The following is a 19500-nucleotide window of genomic DNA, read 5'->3' as shown; positions in this document are numbered from 1 at the left end:
GTCCATGTTGATTGGAGGCAACTCTCCAGTAATAAGATGCCACTATCATAGCACATCCACCATGATACACTCTTAAATAATGCTAATGTGAAAACATTTTCACTGAACCTTTCTCACACTGACCTTTCCCATCATGTGAATACCAGGCTGATGCACCTTGACACAATGATATTGCATATTTTGTAAACTAATACCAGGTTAGATGCAAACTGATATTTGAGTGTGTGATCTGAGTTGATCACACACACTGAACCAGAGGAATCGAATTCCTGATGAATCTTTACGGAGCCACTCGCCGCCTGTCCAGCTGTCTGATGCTCTCTGTTTCTGTCTGTCAGCAGAGCTAAAAGCTGCAGCTCCTTGAAGTCATGTCCGAATGTCTCACAACATTTCTCACTTCTACTATGACTGTCTCTGTTTCCTCATTAACAAGCTTCTTAGAGTACATAGTGTTTATTGCCAGCTTGAGGCAGCCAGGACAGATAGGGATGAATAATCTGAAGAGTTTAAATATAGGTATATGAAACACTGGGATTTTTCATTCATAAAACCTTTCTGCTTTAGGTTCATGGCCATGGGCATCCTTACAGTAAAACATTCAATGTATTTAGAAGTTAGAGAAAATTAAAATGTCAAGTATTTTTCACTTTTAAGGCAGAAAACAAAAACGAAAACCCACAACAATCTAAAAAAACAGAAATGTTAAAAAAAAGTACAGACCTGATGCATAGATATAATAGTTAATACTTTACCTGTTACTAATTCATTAGTTAGGCCTTGTAAAGATCTAGGATCAGGAAAAGGGAAGCTATCATCTCTGCAGACCCTACACATCCTGGACACAAACTGTTAAGGTTTTAACCATCAACTCATCACAGAGACAGTTTCTTCTCCCACATCGCTTTGCTTATCAGTCAAAGTTAATTTAATACATACTGGCAGTAATTCAGCCTTGTCTTCCTCTTTTTATATTTTACATTTGAAAAGTCTTCATCGAGAGCAAAGCGGAATCAGAGTCAAACTCCTCATTTGGATGCACAAACAAAAACTCAATTTTGCTGTATTGCTGTGGTCTCCATAGTCACCAGATCTCCATCTAACAGCATAGATGGAGAGCCGATGGAGAGGAACGATGGCGCCCTGTGATGTCACTCTTGCCCTGTAGAATTATTGCTGCAGACAGGAAGGTATGAAGGCAAAAGGGGTTCAACCCAATAGCAGCAAGGTGTTCCTAAAGTGGCAGATCTGTGCATCCCTATCACATATCAAAGTAAAAGAGACAGTGTCACGAATTGCGGTGGTGTGAGGTGGTGAGGTAGACGCCAGGAGATCCACGTAAGTGAAATAAAGAATATTTAATGACAGAACTGATCCAGAAATGTAGTCCAACAACCAAGGCAGCACTGCAGAGCGGAAACCAGGGCTCTTCACAGGTAGCGACAAGGAGAAACGAATGGACCGACACAACATCAGACAAGACGCCAAACGAGACAAGGACCTGACAAAGACACAGACACACAGGTGACACTAAATACACAGGAGGTAATCTGGGAACGAGAAACACCTGGGAACTAATCAAGGGGAGACAGGACAACACGGAGACAGAAAACTCGAAATAAACACAGAAAAACACAGATCCTGACAGACAGGGTACAAAAAGGTTAAAGAAAAGTACAAACTTCATCCATCCTTTGAAAGGTTTTATTGCCTCTCTGTCATTAAACTAGTCATAAATCAAGAGCTAGTCCAGTGAATTTACATCCAGAATGGAAGAAGCAATAAATGAAGGACATGATATTTGATCTGGCAACATGAGTAACGTAAACATAACACATGACAACATAAACGAGTCAGTCCTATATCTCAATGCCAGTCAATTACAGAATATGTGATCTGATCACAGCACATCTTCAATATCTATGCAGATAATTTTAAATCACAGTCAATAATACAATTCAAATAAATTAATGTAAACTTTGTCTAAATTAATAAGACTTTTAGAGCAAAAAGATCAACATTTCATCTGCTGCCATTAACACATTCAGAATGAAGCAACACAATCATTTTGTTTTTCCTCCAGTGCTCAGGCTGCTCCTCTCACATCTCCTGCAGCAAACAGCTCAGTTCATTCTAGGACATGTTGACACATCTGGTGAGTTTTTAGAATCCTGCCTGGAAAATGTTTATTTTTCCAGGCCACACCAGCTCATTCCAGTTTTTATGCACGTCCAAGCTCATAGGAAACAACTTCACCTAAAATAAAATCGTCTTCTGCAACTAATTCACATATTTGCAGTCCAGCCTTCAAGGTATTTCACTTTTAAAATCTTTTTTATGATAACTTTCCACATATCAGAGGGCATTAAAACTGTTTACACGTCCAATTGTGGAGCAATTATTTGTTTTATTGTGCAGCACAACATCAGTCCGCCAAGACAAAAAGCCCCGTTTGTATCTGAACCAAACGTTTTACTTCCAGTCCACTTTTTCTTTAAACTTACATTAATCAAATCAGAAGGGATGTTTAAAAGGTGTAGCAGCACTGCTTCCTTTAAATTTCACGATTTAGTGACAGTGATGATGCCAAAAGCATTAAATGCCAAAAGCAGAGCAATTACTTGACAATAGCCACCACAGAAGAGCCTCTCTATGATATCCTGAAGGAGAAATATTTTTTCTCTGATCCAATATCTTCACCAGATTACATGAGATTATGTAATTTAGATATATATATACAGTATATATATCATGGAAAGAAGGATTTCCAACCACTTTTGTTTTTGCTGTAGACAGAACATGCTGTAAGACATTGGCATATAATCTTACACTATATAACCATAAAAATGTGGACCTAATAATCCCATATAAGCACAGATGTATCTGTATGTCTATGAGGAAACCTCCTCAATAATATCACCATCACCTTTAAGTGACATCTATAAATTCTGCATGCTAAACCATAATTTTAATTCCTCTGTAAAACTAAAACACCAGCAACTTTTTAAAGCCAGTGATTTAAAAATACATATTTTGATTTTCACACAGGTTTTCAAATACACATTTTTTAATGGTCATGTGATCGCATTTACATTTATATTAAAGTGGTTTAGAACCAGTGAAATAATTTCAGCTGAAAGGGCAAAGCTACACACAGTTATGTGTAGCTTTTCTTTTCTCAATTGCTTTTTGCTGTTATAAAATGAAAAAAAAGTCTTACATTTTGTTTTTCAAAAAATAAATAAGAGCTAGTCCTAACTGAATATATACATATTCATACAATTTATCTTAAATTAGTATTTTTCTGTAGCTCCATTTTGCTTTTTGCATATTTTCAGCACTTTTAAAAGGGCGATAAGAAACTGTATTTGTTGACATTTAGTACTCTTTGGTGCCAGCAGAGGGCGCTGTCACACAGACAAAATGTAAATCCATCTCGGTCCAAAAAAGAAAGCTCTGCTCAGAGGGACCCCTACAGGCGAACTGATGTAAACACATGAAGGAGTAACACCTGCCACATAGCCCTTATATACTGTTGCAGATGGCTCATATAATTTCATGGCTTTAAGTCATTAATGCTTCATTTGCTGTCAGCAGGATTTGAGAGGGAATACACGCTTTGACAGAACAATGGGGTGTGTAATCTCTGCTCTGAGGAGGGTGATGGTGTGGGAAATACTCTCAGTGAGGTTCACAGGAAGCCATGGACACGAATGCAGCAAGATGAAACATCACATCTGATGTGAGAAGCGACGGCTCAAAACTGGATCCAGTTTGTGGAGCTTTGAGTCGTTGATGGAGGAGAAACAGAACTGGAAGTCCAAAACACACAAACCGATTACAAACTGATTAGGTTTTTTGGGGGGTTTTTTTACACATCAATAAAAGCAAACAGTTTTCGTTTTGAAGATTAAAAATACATAATCATAATTTCTGAAATTGTGAAAAGAATAGAATATAAAATGAAATAACTAAATCATTAAATGTATTATTTGTATTGCTATTATTAACGTATTCACACCTAGACAAAAAAAACACTGAAAAATAATTAACAAAAAAAAACTTTTAGTCACATTTGTTCTGACAAAATGTGGCTAGATATATGACCACATCTGTACAGATGGCCAATAAATAAATACATAAATAAATAGATAATAAGAATAAATCTCCAACACCAGTGAAGTCATGGTCTACCTTGCTGGAGCTGAAAAGTCTCCCCAGAGTAGATCTGAGCTCTGATTGGACTGAACCACTGTGTTGGAATTACTGCTGTCCAACTCCAAGAGGCAGCCTGAAAGAGACAAAGAAATATGAAAATCCCTTCATGCAGCTCACAGATGGCACACTTTTTAAAATTCATTTCATGCAGCCAGAAGAGAGATATTCTCTAATTAACATTCTGACTGAGAAAATGGGTTACTCATGTAGGTTAAAGCTGCACAAGGTGGGATTTTTCCATCATTCCGAGGTCTGATGCACAGAGATTATTCATTTTTCCTCCAATTAGTTTTCATATGAGCTTATTTATACAATATAGTCGTGGTGCAGCTGTAGCACAGTGCTACTAACCTGTTGCGGTGCCAGCTGTCTGGGGAACGGTGTTGTGGTTAGATGAGCCAGACGAAGGAGGAGGCGCTATCTTCCCTCCAGGTGGTGGTGGCAGGAGTCCAACCCCCGCTGAGCCCTGTGGACGGGGCTTATCCCTCTTTTTACCCTGCTGTTTATGGAACAAAGAGAAAGCCAAGTTAAAGGCTGAAGAGAGAAAGAAAAATGAGCATGTTTATGGTCAGAAGTTAAATATTTATTACTTTGCAAACTTTGCAAAAAAATACAAACAAAACAAAGTTGTTTAAACTGAGTTTAATAATCAGCAATGATATTAAATATCATTGCTGATTTCACTGGTGTTTGTTTTCAAAACATTTGAACAATTAATAGTTTTGACAAGGATGATATTTATTGTGTATTTTAGATACATTTCTGTTAGTTTTATACCGAATTTATCAATTGAACTGTATTAGTTTGTATTTTTAGTAACTCCTATGTTAAGGAGTTGCATAGGGTTTCCAGAAATAAGGCCAATAGCTTAATTTTTTATAAAAATCAGGGAATTAAGGGAAATCCAGATATTTCCTTACTCCTATATTCAGTGTGATTGTCTGTCCCTCCTTAAAACCCAAATCCAGTTTTGGTCCTGAATCCCCGAGCAGGTTGCTTTTACTGATTTCACTCTCCTGTTTCACCCACCTACAAAGATCCAAAAACACAAAGCATTTTCACTTAGAATTTTCCAATAAAACAAGCTGTGAAAACTTACATTATCAGATCATAAGGAAGTTTAGACAAAAATTTTATTCTTTAACATTTTTTTGAAGCTGAACATACATTTGCACACTGAACCTTCTTGCTTACTTGAAATGATCCTGCAGAGCGACGTTGAAATCAAAAGCGTCTCCTCGGTCCACAAAGCCAACTCCTATGAAAGCACTGCGGCCTGCATGCAACACATGGTGTAAGAAAACGTGGATTTGTTTACAGGTTTCTAGTAGAAATGTGGGATAAAAATACCAACAATGCATTGCAAAAAGAATGTGTAATCCCTAAACCTTTTCACATATATGAAATTACAGCAAACTTCCCTGTATTTTATTTAACAAAGCAACTAAAGGCAGAACCTAATTGTTAAGACAAATTATATGCTTTTTATTTTACAAACAAAAAAATCAAGTGTATTTACTTAACTCCTCATTACTTCAAAATAAAATCCAATGCAATCAGGTCCCTTCAGAAGTCACCTAATTAATTAGACTCAAAATATCCAAAAGCTATAAAAATCTATTTATGAAACATATGGAAGTCCTGTGTTTGCATGAATCTTGTAAGGGAAACAACAAATGTACTTTGATTCGGTGAGACAAAAATGTGACTTTCTTTCCATTTTCAAATGCTGTTATTGGCAGAAATCCTGGAGTAAAAACCTTTTGAAGAACAAAAAAAAAACTTCAAATTGGAACAACAACCCTAAACATGCAGCCAGAGAGATGATAGAATGACTTAGTTCATTCAAGGTCTCACCCTAAATCCAGTAACATGGTGCAAAACTGTTAAACATTTATGATCACAGAGAATCTCCATTAAATCTAACTGAGGCTGAACTATTTCGAGACATAACTGTCGCTATCAGAGACAAGCAGCTGGAAGGGCAGCTTGTGGTGGTTCTAAAACTAATTCCTCAGAAATCAATACAAGTTCATTTCAAATATTTTAGCTTTCGAAAACCATCCATCCTTGTCCTTCCGTGTCACAAAGTTTCTCTACTTTGAATTGATAATACAAAAAAAAAAGAATTAAAATACCCAGAAGTTTGTGGTTGTAACATGACAAACTGGAAAAACCTTTAAGGAGTGTAAATACTTTTACAGCACAGTCAGCATCCTCACCGCTGTCATCCTGTATCCTCAGAACAAAATATCGGCTGGAATCACTGACGGTTTCCACAGCGACGCCGGGGTACTCCTTCACAGGTGCCTGTGCAAACAGTTCCCCTGCAGTACCACAGGACACATGTGTTAAAAACTGTAGAGGAATAATGACTCCAGTTCATCTGCACTGCTTATTTGTGTCAAACTGCATAAGTGTCAAAAGTACATGCTTTCAATGACAGCAATGTAATGTGCATGGAGTTTGTGTGACCTTAACACAGTTGTGTTTTCATTCTCAGTGGAAATGTCAGCAGGAGTTCCACTACCCGAGGAGTCTGACTCAGAGCAATGGAAAACATCAAGTCAACAAGTTTCATATCCAACCTGAGACTTTGTCTTCTAGTTTGATGTATGCTACTGTTCCTCTGGCCGTTATTCTCATTCGACCGGACCAGTCCGGAGCGTCTAGCTTCCAGTCAGCAGCCCTGCAGACAAACGGTTGTGATGAACAGTCACAGAGCTGCAGGTCTGCTGGGATTATACAATCTAACAGTATGATTATTCAGCTTTCCCTGGAAGTGCAGTGATGAAATGACTTAACTCAAGGCATCACTTTACTCTGATGTGATCGACGTGATGACATTTTTAATCTGAAAATAAATACTAAACAATAAGCTCCAAGTAGAACTGAGTTTCATGAACATTTTACTTTTCTGAAACTGCAAAAAACAAACAGAACCTAATTTAGCAAGGATTAGGTATCCTTGCTAAACTTTAAGGATCTGTCAAAAATTGACTGATTCTTCACATATATAATGAGATTATTTATCAAAAAAAATAATTAAGAAAAATCATCTTGATTGGCAATCTTGTTGGGCATTTGCGCAACAAAAATTAAATATTGAAATTAGCACAGGTTCTGATAACACAAAAATCAAAATCCATCCTTTTCAGATTAAAACTGTTCATTACTCCTCAGAACAGCCTGGGGCCCAACTTTCCATTCCTGCCCTCGGGATCCTCACATGGGTCTTCCGCCCATGCAGTGACCAGCCTGATGGACACGCAGCAATCCGTATGTGATGATGAAAGGAAAACAGACTTTCGATTTAGTTTTCAATGTGTTTCCCGGGTCAGCATTTCCAACAATCAGTTCCAACCTACGGAGAGTGTCGGGAACTGTCCTGGCAAACTGCCCGTACTGATCCAGGCAGCATGATGACAAATAACACGGACCCTTTACCGCACACCGCGTCACGCAAGTAGCCAAACACGGAGCTCTCCAACAACTGGGACGTGTTTTAAACAGAAAAAACAGAATTACTACAGTTTCACTTGCATTAGTGGAACTCTGTGGCTTGGTGTCCATGTGGATGTAGGATCCGATCGTCACCGACCACTAGTAAACCCCTTCAAGTGGTTCTGCTTTAACCTCGCAGGTGTTGGCTTACCTGTACGCGCGGTTCGAAGCACGAGGCGGGATGCGGTAAACGTTGACATCTGGTTTAACGCACAGGATCGACTCGTACTCTCCCTCAGCCGCCATCTTATCCCGAGTGCTGATGTGGGAGGATCGTGGTCGTGAGTCATTTATTGAGCTCATTTCTAACGGGTTCGTGAGTATGGCAAGACATGTTGTCATGTAATAATGAGACCGGATCTTAAATTGCCATAATTCAGTTCTTCATTGGCCAAGTAAGCAGTTCAGCAATCTATTTGTGTTTTAGTTCATATCATAAATGATTAAGAAGACTTAAGAAGACTAAATCTGTCAGTCATCTCAGCTTTATTGCCATTCCTAAATACATAAACCATGTAGAAGAACAAGATTTGTTTTGTGTTGACTTTAACATGTTCAAACTAACGTACCATAACACAGCACATTGGAAATCAAATGACATATTATCCATAACAGGGAACCTTGAAAATAAAAGTAAACAATAAGACAAACAAACAAGCAAGCAAACAAAAATCAGCGTGCAAATAGATGCAAGTGAAAACCAGTAGACACTGGGCATATATATGCATATACAGTATATATGTATTTATTTTTTTCCCCGGGTTTAATTATAAGTTACAATAGCCTGCCATAAAGAAGACCTCTTTACTTCACCTCGGCGTTAAACAAGCTGGTATCAATACTTTATTCTTACATTGTAGTCATGCAGTGAAAAAAGTAGGTTATCCAAAGAATGAATAAATAAATGAATAAATAAATAAATAAATAAATAAATAGTAGGTAGCAGTATTGGATGTGGGTGGGTGAGCAGGTTGGGGGCGTGGTCATCTGCGGAAGCGGAAACCGTAGCTTCGTGTCGTCTGCTCGAAGATATCTGAATATCTCTGGTCAGTTTTTTTCTCGAATACGTTTTATTTTATTTACAAAATATCCATACCATTTAGCACCACTTTAAACTATTAACAGTGCCTGTTTTGAGACATAAAATAAGTCATTTGATTAGCATTTTATTTTATATGTAACTAATTCCTGCAAACTTGACACCCAGGGTAGCCCGTTAGCCATGTTGACGGTAGCGCTCCGTCTTGAGTCGCTCTCCGAGGTGCTGAAATATGATTCTTCAATTTTATTCCTGTAAGCGCATCTGCGGGTAGCTGCTTTAGCTTACATTTAACATCCTGCTTTATTATAATATGCCAGGGTTTTCCTTGTTTTTTTCTTACACCCATGCTAACTAGCTTATAGCTTAGCAAAACAGTTGGCAAACCTACAGTAGGTGAGGATCTGTGTTTGTCGCAGAAGGGAGCAAGCTAAGATCTCCACCGGAGCCAGTTTACCGTCACTGTCATAATTATCTGGTCTATCCAAACGTTGGCGCAGCATCTTTTAATGTTGACTGGTTGCATCTCTGCAGCTGCTGGGATCTGGTTTCTGACTCCCTGATACAAAAACCAGTCCAGTCAGGAGGCAGAGAGAACAACAAGATGAAAGGTCATTGATCTACAACCTGCACGCAAGCAATTTAAGCTAACACTTCAGCAAAAGAGGCAGCATTTACTTAAGGTATCTGTCATTATCCATTTATATGTGCGATTAAATATGCCTGGTATTGGATCTGTCCAGCACTGCTTGATGTGTTTTCTCTTGAACAGACTGGTGGTCGCATTCCCCACCTCCGTTGGTCAACATGACGTCTTCAATGCTTCGAAGGCAGCTGAAGAACCTGGTCCAGAATTACTCTGAGGCTGAGGTCAAGGTAAAAGAAACACGTTTTTGGGTTGTTTTTATGTGAGTCTGCAGGAAGCATCAGCCAGTTTTTAAATGTTTAGTGATGATGTTGGTCCTGACATGAAGGCGTGTACTGCATGCCATAGAGCCAGCACACAACACAACTGTGCACAAATGTTATCCTTAAATGATTTTATGTGCTGGGGAGTTGACTGAAGTCAAATATGTAAAATTTTATATTTGATGTTTATTTTGTTCATTTTCTATGTGAATCAAATTATCCTGCAGTTTATAGTATTATGATGTGTAACATGTACGTTTTGTGTGTGTCTTTTCTTTCTTTGAAAAGCAACCTCTGCTTTTTTACTTGTCTTGATTTGTTATTGTCCATCAGTTTAACATATAATATTCTGTATTAATAGAAGCACTTAATAGTACATCTGCATGCAGAAATTTATCTATTCACAGTATTATAAATTTGTGTTCACTTCAGTTTCTTTATTATAATCTGTCACTTGGATTGATGTAAATCAAGATTCATATTCAAGCAATTTATAGACTTTTGATTGTTTAAATGGTTAACTAGCTAACATGCTATTAAAAAACTAATTGAAAAACAAAGCAGAGCACCAAACACCACTCTTCCAATTAGAGTGGAAATCTTGAAGATGAAGGAAATGGAAAAAAACACACTCAGTTCAGAATTTCTACAGTAAAGGTCAGACTTTATAATGCTACACCTAGAGGGGTTTTAAAGTTGCAATGTAAAATGATACACTGCAGTCAAATCTCTCACAGTGCTGAAGTCATTGTTTCTTTACTTCTTTTCAGCTGCTGCAACTGGATTCCTCGTTTTGCTTTGCAGCACCCTTACACTTTTCCTTTTGCTTTTTCTGCAGGTTAGAGAAGCGACGTCCAATGATCCATGGGGCCCTTCCAGCACTCAGATGGCTGACATCTCTGATCTCACCTACAATGCGGTGGCTTGCAGCGAGATCATGACAATGCTCTGGAAACGCCTGAAAGATGACAAGAATTGGAGACATATCCACAAGGTGAAGAAGATGAGAAACAGAAAATTAAAACAAAACACTATGTGTTTTTGACAGTCTAGAGCATTTTCTGTTCTTGGAGAAGTAATTGTTTAGCATTGAGATCTGTTTTTTTACAGGACAGCTTCAATCTTTTAATGCCTGAAATGTGGAATCCAACACATTATTGATTAATTTTTCTTTTACTTTTCAAAATTGGTAAAGCAGCTCTTCCTCCAGAAGCATTTTGTAAATTAATACCAATAAATGACGACGTAACATTTAAAATGTTTGCAAACACTACTCCTCAGTTGGATCACTTAGTATCAGACCTTGCTCTCACTGGAAAGAGTTGCTGTGACAACAGGTTTTTAATTGTTTTGTTCGAAACAACAACATTCTACTGGACTTTTTATTTTATTCATCTGAATAATTCCAGAAATCTTAGTAGTGTATTAAATGACTATTATGTGCTTTGAAGTCCTAATCAAGACCATAGATATTTAATTACGCTTTGCCTGTATTCATAATTGTGACACCTGTTTGGCTAAAATGTCATCACTGCTCCAGCTAATCTGCAACTTTACTTGGTAAAGTAATAAATTAATTGAGTTGTATTTTTCTTCCCAGTCTCTGACTCTGTTGGAGTACCTCCTGAAGACAGGTGATGATCGTGTGATGCTGAAAATGAAAGAAAACATCTACATTGTCAAAGCTCTCACAGAATATCGTTTTGTGGAAAAGGATGGGAAAGATCAGGTGAAGCTTGTTTTTATCTCAGGCATTTAGCATTCTGCCCGGCCAGTTGGGGGTTTATTGAACTGCATTAAGAGTATCCATTATTGGTACTAAAATATTCATTGCCTTTTACCTTCATAACCTTTTAGCCCGGTGTTAAGCAATATTGGATTGACTCAGTAAAAGCCTTTAGAAGAAACATTCACTGTTTTGTAATGCTTTGGCAAATTTTAAATAAAGATAGTTAAAGATAAACATTATTTTGGAAAATGTTTATATGTTTTCCTATACATTTTCTAACATATTTGCAGTACTAAACCTGGGCTGGTATGAGAGTATCATGGTATATTAACCTCTGGTGAAATTATTCATGGTGTCATGGTATGGACACAAGATAATCAAGGTTCAAAGTTATTGTAATTGGTGCTATCATAAGATAGCACATTATTATTCCATTTATAATGATATTATAATGTGTACATCCTGCTTGCCAACTATAAACCATGTCACCCTAAATTTATAGGTGGAACCCCTCTAGTTTCAACAACAATAATCATCTGTTTTTAGGCCAAAGTTTAGTGTTGTGTTACTTCATCACCCTGGAACTTTCACCTGCATGAACCACAGGAGAAGCAGGAAATGAAATACTTGCCGTTTTGACTGCTAACCTGTTTAAAACATTGCTATACCTTGATACCTCTAACTGGCCCATGCTTAGTCTGTAACTCGTCAAACCAACTAAGGAATAATATAATTAAATTTGTCATAGGGAGTGAATGTAAGAGAGAAGGCCAAGGTAGTTCTTGTTCTTATGGAGGATGATGAAAAACTGAAAGAAGAAAGAGAGTTTGCTGTGAAGACCAGAGAAAAGACATCCAAAGGTTCTGCTGGTAAGATATTTGGACTTGGAGTATGACTGCTGAACACTTTCTGGTTCCCTTGTTACCTTTACTTGTGTCTTATACATATTTTGATCATTTCTTTTCTATCTCTTCCTACTAGCATCATCCACAGACAATGTGAAGGATTCTAACTACAAGCCAGTTTATGTTCCTGGATCTTCGGGACTTCCATGCTTGGACAACATTCCATCTGTGGCCGACTTGACTGCTTCTTTTGCTGCCCGCAAAGAGGAGCGACTTCGACAAGAAGCAGAGAAGAAGGAGGCTGAGAGACGAGTGAGTGAGACAAAACAAGATTATGAACTGAGATGTAGCCAGGGAAATTTTGTACTTTTTAAATACGATTTAAAGCTCAAGAGGATTACTTAAGCTTAAGAAATTAAGCAAGTTGATTCCTCAACAAAACAAAATGGTAGAGAACTTTCTGATCAACAGCCTGACTTTGTTTTGATGGGTACTCCGTCTTTCTATTCTAGGCCAAGATGAGCGAAGATGAGCTTAAATGGGAGGATGCAGGAACAGCTGAAAATGCAGCAAGTGAGGCATGGGGTGGCGAGAAAGAGGAGGAGAAGAAGAAGGAAGTGAAATCAGACCCATGGGGAGCTCCCAAAGAACCTAGTACTGATCCTTGGGGTGCTACAGCCAAAACTGAAGATCCATTTGTGGCAGACAAATCTGATGAGGATCCATTCACAGCACCTAAAGACAAACCAGATCCCTTCAGTTCTTCCAATGGGGATCCATTCAATGCTCCAAAAGACGATCCATTCAATGCTCCAAAGGACGATCCATTTAATGCTCCAAAGGAAGATCCATTCAGTGCTCCAAAGGACGATCCATTTAATGCTCCAAAGGAAGATCCATTCAGTGCTCCAAAGGATGATCCATTCAGTGCTCCAAAGGAAGATCCATTCAATGCTCCAAAGGACGATCCATTTAATGCTCCAAAGGAAGATCCATTCAGTGCTCCAAAGGAAGATCCATTCAGTACTCCAAAGGACGATCCATTTAATGCTCCAAAAGATGATCAGTTTAAAGCCCCCAATGGTGACCCATTTGGTACTCCAGAAAATGATCCATTTAATGCTCCAAAAGATGATCAATTTAGCGCTTTGAAAGAAACCCCGAAAGATGATCCATTTAATGCTCCTAAAGATGATCCGTTTGAAGCTTCAAAAGACGACCCATTTACAACACCAAAAGATGATCCTTTTGGTGTCCCAGCAAATGATCCTTTCACTGCTCCAGTATCACCACCCCCTAAAGAGGAGCCGTTAGTAGAAGCAACAATATCTAAGGCTGATTCGTTCACTGGTCCCACAACGCCACCTAAAGCATCATTTTCATCACCAACCAAACCTGTTCAAAATGATCCTTTTGGTGAACCAACAACGCCGGGTAAGGAGGATCCGTTTTCTATAACATCAAGAGATGACCCCTTTACTGCGTCATCAGCACCATCAAAAGAGGACCCATTTACAGTGCCATGTAGTCCACCAGTGGAGGCTGCTTCGGATCCCTTCAGTGCCCCTGCAGCAGGTTCGCCCCAAGAAACTGCAGATACATGGGGAGCTCAAACCAGTTCTCCGCCTGCCAAAGGCTCTGATGCTTGGGGAGCACCGAGTGTTCCAAAGGAAACCAAGAGTGCCGATCCCTGGGGGGACGACCCAAGTGTCTCTTCGCCACTTGCTGACTCTGACCCATTTGGAGATGCAACCAAGCCAGACGATGACCCATGGGGAGCCCCTGGTAAGAAACATTTAAATCTGTTCTTGGAACCTGATTTGGATGTTTACATTTCCAGTTTGATCAGCAGCTGGATACGTCTTATTAAGGGCCTTGACATAGACTTCTTGAACATTCCAGCATTTAATTGTACTATTTCTAGCTTTGTTGGACGTGAGCGTTCCTTTTAGAGATATAAAAGGCTTATGGAAGAATAATGCTGTGGTGTGAACATTGTCTACAAAGAATATAACTTAAATTTTTATGTTGCTGTTGATGCAAACAATTGAAAGGCCCACAGATATCTGGGCCATAAGTAGATTCTTGGGCGGGGTTCCATCTCTTCTCCCACACTCCTGAATGAAATGAGCAGCTTGTTTTCCAGCACTGACCTGAACCACTAAATGCTGACGAGACAGTTGATGAGAGTATTTGATTGAAGTGTGTTTAAGAGTGGATACATCAAAAAGTTGCAGGACAGTAGATCTCGAGGACTGGAATTAGGAGCCCCTGTTCCAGTGGGATGATTCCCAACAGGTTTTGCTGTTGAGTGGATAGTAGTGCAAACTGGGAGAATTGAATTATGAATCTGTCATCAGGTGACAGAAAGGCAGTGCTTTCACACTTTCAGTCTTTGGGAACCACAGCGGACTTCACAATATTTCTGTTGATGCATTGGTTTTCTCTGGGTACCTCTGCCTCCTCCCACCTTCTGACACATTCATACCCCTCTCTGCTTTGTGTTCCCAACAAGAGAACAGGTGGTGTGTTCTTCACAGATACTGCAGGAAGTGGCGGATGCAAACTCATCAGACTGAACAAAACATGCAACTATTTGAATTAGAGAGGAATATGAAGCATTCATCAGCCTACACTGTTTTTTGAATTAGTCTGTTAGTCTCTTATTCCTGCTTCTTTTTTCAAGGTTTTACTCATCATAGTTTCAGTAGTTTATTATCAAGAAGATGTGTGTGTCTCAGGCTGTGTGTGTATTTTAGCTCAGTTTTTGCTTTCACAATCAATGGATATATTTATAAAACTACTGTCTGGGGTAATTGACCACTTGGGGTGCAACCCACATTTGTGCTTTGTGTTATGAAGTTCCTCTAGCTTTCAGATGAAGCCTTTCACACATGACTCCATTGTGAAAGGCTGCAGTCATCTGTACAGCCTACAGATAACAGACTGGAGTGTTATCTGTCACTACAGCTGGTTATCCTTAAGTGCAACTAATACACACACAGTTACAAGATACTGTAAGTTTATGGTATGCCATTGAGGGATTTTAGGCTTTTTCCTGTCAGAAGGTTCAGATAGCAGCCTGTCTGTGTTGGATCTTTGTCTGATTCATTGCCTTGAGACTCTAATGTTCACTTATTGTTGAGGGTTTTTCTTTACCTTTTGTTGAACAACCTTAGCATCAAACAGCAAATGTTTGTCTTACAAACTTTATTTATTCTCCATCATGTCATTTGGAGGTAATGTAGTCTTAATATAAATGGGTTTTTTTTCTCTGCTACTTTCAAATCAAACTCTTGTATAAATGTGTGTCACTGCAAAGTTCCTACAAGTGGTTTTTGTTCTCAGACTTATTTTCTTTCAGTTACATATTTACAGTAAAATAGCACAAATACTGTAACAAATTTGACAAATCACAATGAAAGGTTTCTTTGTAAGAGAATAGGTTTTTCAGTAGACAACCTTGACTCGATGAAGGTCAAAATCAGTATTATGTACTGATCTGTACAAAATACTGAACAATCTTTATAGAAAGGAGTAATTTTATCTTTACATCCGATATCTTGGGAAACTGGTGTACCATTATCACTTATTTTGTGTTAATATATCTTTAATGAATATTTTGTACTATAAGGTTGGACTCGGCTTGGATTTTGCTGTTGCTGTTTTTTAAACATGCACGTCTGTTTTGTTTTTCCATTCAGCTTCAGCTCCAGTCACATCTGATGTTGCATGGGGAACCCCAGCTCCTCCCGCAGACTTGTCCCCCTCCGTCGACCCATTTGGAGACGGAGCAACTAAAAGCAATGATCCCTGGGGGGCACCAAGTAATGCTAGTGGTGATGGTGCAGGTAAAACATGGCTGTTTTTTATGTATATTTCTGTCATCCATCCATCATTTAATGAAGCATACTGTGATTGTGTCTAATGTGCTTTGCTCTGATTATGTCACTGTACCTCTGAGTAATCTAATGAAATGCTTAACTTTTGTTCTGCTGCCTAGTGCAACGTGGCAAATTGTGATTCTATAATCTAAGATTTGTGGCTGTTTGTGTATAAAACCATTTTTTCTGCCACTGTGTGATTTTCATCTCTAAAGTAAAGCTTCTGCATGTGAAACCTTTTACCTTCAACACATTTTCCTCACATTATCTGTTCTTTAGCCATCATTCAGCTAACAATCTTAACCAATTAACCTTCTCTTCCGCTTTGCTCTCTCTTCCTCTTTGACCTGGCCCCTAAAGAAAACACCTTTTAGAGTAGCATTGGACCTTTATTTGATTTCAGGAAGACGAACATCAAAAGAAGAGGAGATCCGTAGAAAGACTGCTTCATTTTTGGGCTCTACGGGGGGGTCACTGGTTGACGTGGACGATCTGTTTGCCCCGAACCCCAAAACCAAACAACAGCCCCTCATCAACACGCTCGCTGCCCGGACACATGCCATCGGTAAGGTCAGAAAAAAAGCATCACTCTGGGTCACAAATACCCTTAAGGACACAACCTGTGTGGGGTATTACTTGCAGATCACTTGAATATTAAGGAGACATGATTCATTTTCCTGGGAACCAAAACATTGCTGTTTCCATGGTGATTTTCAGAAGCACCTCAGAAGGAAGTGTTAATAGAAAGAAGCTAAGATTGACCAACAGTTATTAATGGGTTTATATGGAAATGCTTATTGTGATCATTTTGCACCAACCCGTCCCTCCTTTGTGGTCTTGCTGTCACATATAGACGTGTGTAACACCTGTTAGCGTTAATGACCTGCTGTAAAGTTGCCCTCTGTAGATAGTGGTGTGTAGTAACCTGCCGACATCTTCTCATTCCTCTCTTTGCTCTACTTTGGTGTCTCTTTTCTGGAATGCTTCAAACTGCATACCCCACCCTCCCTCCTTCCCCTGCCTCCTCTTACCGCTCACACTCATTTCCCAGGTACATCCAAAGGCATGACATCTGGTCCTTTGGCCAGATCAGAGGCATTCACTGAAACTTTAGCCCCAAACTATAACCCCTTTGATCCCAGCCTAGCACCCACTCCTGGTGTAACTCATTCTGCTTTTGGAGCTGCCGGTCCCTCTGGTGAAACTCTCCAGTTTAGGGAACTGTTACACGCTGTGGGAATGCCTCATTCTTCTGTGCATGTTCTTCAAGCAGCTCAGGACGCTCCAAAATATGGAATGCCACCACCTGCAACACAAATGGGGTTGGGAATGTTGGAGTCAGAATATAATGTGGGGAATATTTTGGGAACAGGGGACGCTCCAATTAGCTTTTTTGGAGCAAACTCAGCAGGTGTAAATCCATTTCTATGTGTTTCTCCACAGACAGGAAGTGAGATTAACACAGGCAGTGAACCAAATGAGATGATCATAATCGATACCAATACATTTTTGCTTTAACAAATTATTTCATTGAGTCAAACGAAATTGTTATTAAATATCAATAAACAACAATAACCATTATGGAGCTTTTCATTTTTATGACCATGATGTTGTTATTTAAGGCATGTTTCCACTTCTATGTCTGTTGACACAATGAACAATGGTCAGGATCTGCTTATGAAATAGTAAATTATTCTTAAAACCTTCCCTTTTGTATTTCGTCCATTCCTTCAACTGTTCAAATAAAAAAAACATGTCAGCTGGATAAACCATTAAATTTATCTGGGAAAGGAAACATTCAAGTGTCTTTGGGGAAACACTAGAGTAACTGTGTATCTGTGTGGTTCTTTTGTTACATATGTTTGTTTTCTTCAAGTGTGCATGTGTTCAAAGGAGATTTGTGTGTGTGAAGTGTGTGCACACTGTGCAGGTGTGCAGTATATAGTTATATATATATTGTGCTGATGTAAATAGTGGAAGTAATTACTGCTAAACCTTGAATTATACTGTATATCAAAGTGTTACAGTCAAGATTAACTATTTATGGATATATTTATTAATTTATTTATTGCTTCATACATTATTGATGCAACCGCGGCCTCCAACAAAAGAAGATCAGGTGAACTTATATTAAAATTCAGCTCAGTAACTGTTGGTGTGTCCATTTTATCCTTTCTGATTAGGATTCATCGTGTAGTGGAACATGTCTGCGTTGTATGTCCCAACAAATTGCTTTCTGTTACATGCATGCACTCTGAGCACATCCTGTTATCGTATATATGTGGGTGTGTGTGTGCGTGTGTAAGAGTGAGTTCGACCTTTACAGTTTTGGTGTGTGAGTGAAACAAAATTCTGTATTTTAGAAAACACCTTCTGTAAGAGTAAATAAAGGGATTCAGTTGATGTCGTTCTGATTCCAGCAACATTGAGCTGAACAGTAGCAGCTGAAAGGACTGAGTTTCAACCTATACTGAGCCATGCAACTTCTCACATTTAAACTGTTTGCATTCTTTTAATCAACTCGGGGGCTACCTGTTCATGTTCTACTTTATGTGGATGAAATAAAAAATTTTGATTGAATGAAATCTGAATTTATGCTCACTTGGATTCTAAGTGTTTCAGGTTTTGCTCATCCTAAATGATTAAACAGAAGGTTGTCATTTAAAGCCTCACACAGCAGATGAAACGTCTGTGTAAACATAAAAAGAAGGTCAGCCTCTGTCCGTTCAGACTAAGAGGATTTTGGCAGGTAGACCGTGTGACTTTCAGATTTTATTTTGTATGAGATACATTTATTTTGCTGTGTATTTACCTTTAAAACTGTGTTGTAGACTGTGACAGTGTATAGTACATTTGAGGAATAAAATGGATTATGTTGCCTCTATAGTGTGTTATGTCAAAATTTGTGTTTCAAAACAATGTACCGGTAATGTCATTTTTCATCTCTGGTAATCAAATTGAGAAAGTTACAAACAACCAAATTTTGTTTTGTTTTACTGTTTAAACAAAATAGAGCCAAAATATCTAGTTAAGGAAAAGGTCGGGACACCCGGCCCTCTATTAGTAACCCTTTGGCTTAAATAGCTGCATGAAGATGCTTTCTGTGACCTTCTACCAGAGAGATGAAGCTTATTCTAAGAGACAAAATCAAATAAAAAAAAGTGGAAACATGTTAAAAAAATGCTCAGCATTAACAGGGACCATTTGATTTATGTCGACCCAATAAAGCACTTTAGCACTGATCAATATAAAGGCTTATTGTTTTACCCCTTGTTTTATAGCACATTATTTTATTTTAGGACTTAGACTTAGACTGACTTTATTGTCATTTTGCATGCACAGGGTGTATACAGAACGAAATTTCGTTGCATACGG

The 19500-nt window shown here is 38.6% G+C and overlaps 2 protein-coding genes across 7 annotated transcripts; one reads left to right on the top strand and one right to left on the bottom strand.

Moving 5' to 3' along the window:
- Positions 1–1336: 1336 nt before the first annotated feature.
- On the bottom strand, positions 1337–8024 carry necap1 (NECAP endocytosis associated 1). The gene is made up of 8 exons (XM_028036200.1): positions 7871–8024; positions 6804–6904; positions 6438–6542; positions 5410–5491; positions 5136–5244; positions 4567–4714; positions 4192–4288; positions 1337–3809 (listed from the first exon to the last, which is right to left on the bottom strand). Exons 1-8 carry the CDS (start codon positions 8020–8022, stop codon positions 3755–3757), a joined length of 849 nt encoding a protein of 282 aa, XP_027892001.1. The 5' UTR covers positions 8023–8024; the 3' UTR covers positions 1337–3754.
- Positions 8025–8698: 674 nt separating this feature from the next.
- Positions 8699–19009, top strand: epn1b (epsin 1b). Of its 6 annotated transcripts, none has more exons than XM_028036198.1 (12): positions 8699–8765; positions 9293–9441; positions 9531–9634; positions 10506–10661; positions 11268–11396; positions 12145–12265; positions 12378–12553; positions 12754–13015; positions 13136–14026; positions 15940–16092; positions 16529–16690; positions 17177–19009. In XM_028036198.1, exons 3-12 carry the CDS (start codon positions 9566–9568, stop codon positions 17641–17643), a joined length of 2586 nt encoding a protein of 861 aa, XP_027891999.1. In that variant the 5' UTR covers positions 8699–8765; positions 9293–9441; positions 9531–9565; the 3' UTR covers positions 17644–19009. The 6 variants fall into 6 exon arrangements, with proteins under 6 accessions (XP_027891999.1, XP_027891998.1, XP_027891997.1 ...); XM_028036197.1 differs by having other exon boundaries at positions 12754–13348; positions 13409–14026; XM_028036196.1 differs by having other exon boundaries at positions 12754–14026; positions 15946–16092.
- Positions 19010–19500: the final 491 nt, after the last annotated feature.

The sequence above is a fragment of the Xiphophorus couchianus genome, chromosome 13, assembly GCF_001444195.1.
Source record: "Xiphophorus couchianus chromosome 13, X_couchianus-1.0, whole genome shotgun sequence".
In the NCBI taxonomy this organism is placed as follows: domain Eukaryota; kingdom Metazoa; phylum Chordata; class Actinopteri; order Cyprinodontiformes; family Poeciliidae; genus Xiphophorus; species Xiphophorus couchianus.
This window is presented reverse-complemented; position numbering and strand designations above follow the sequence as displayed.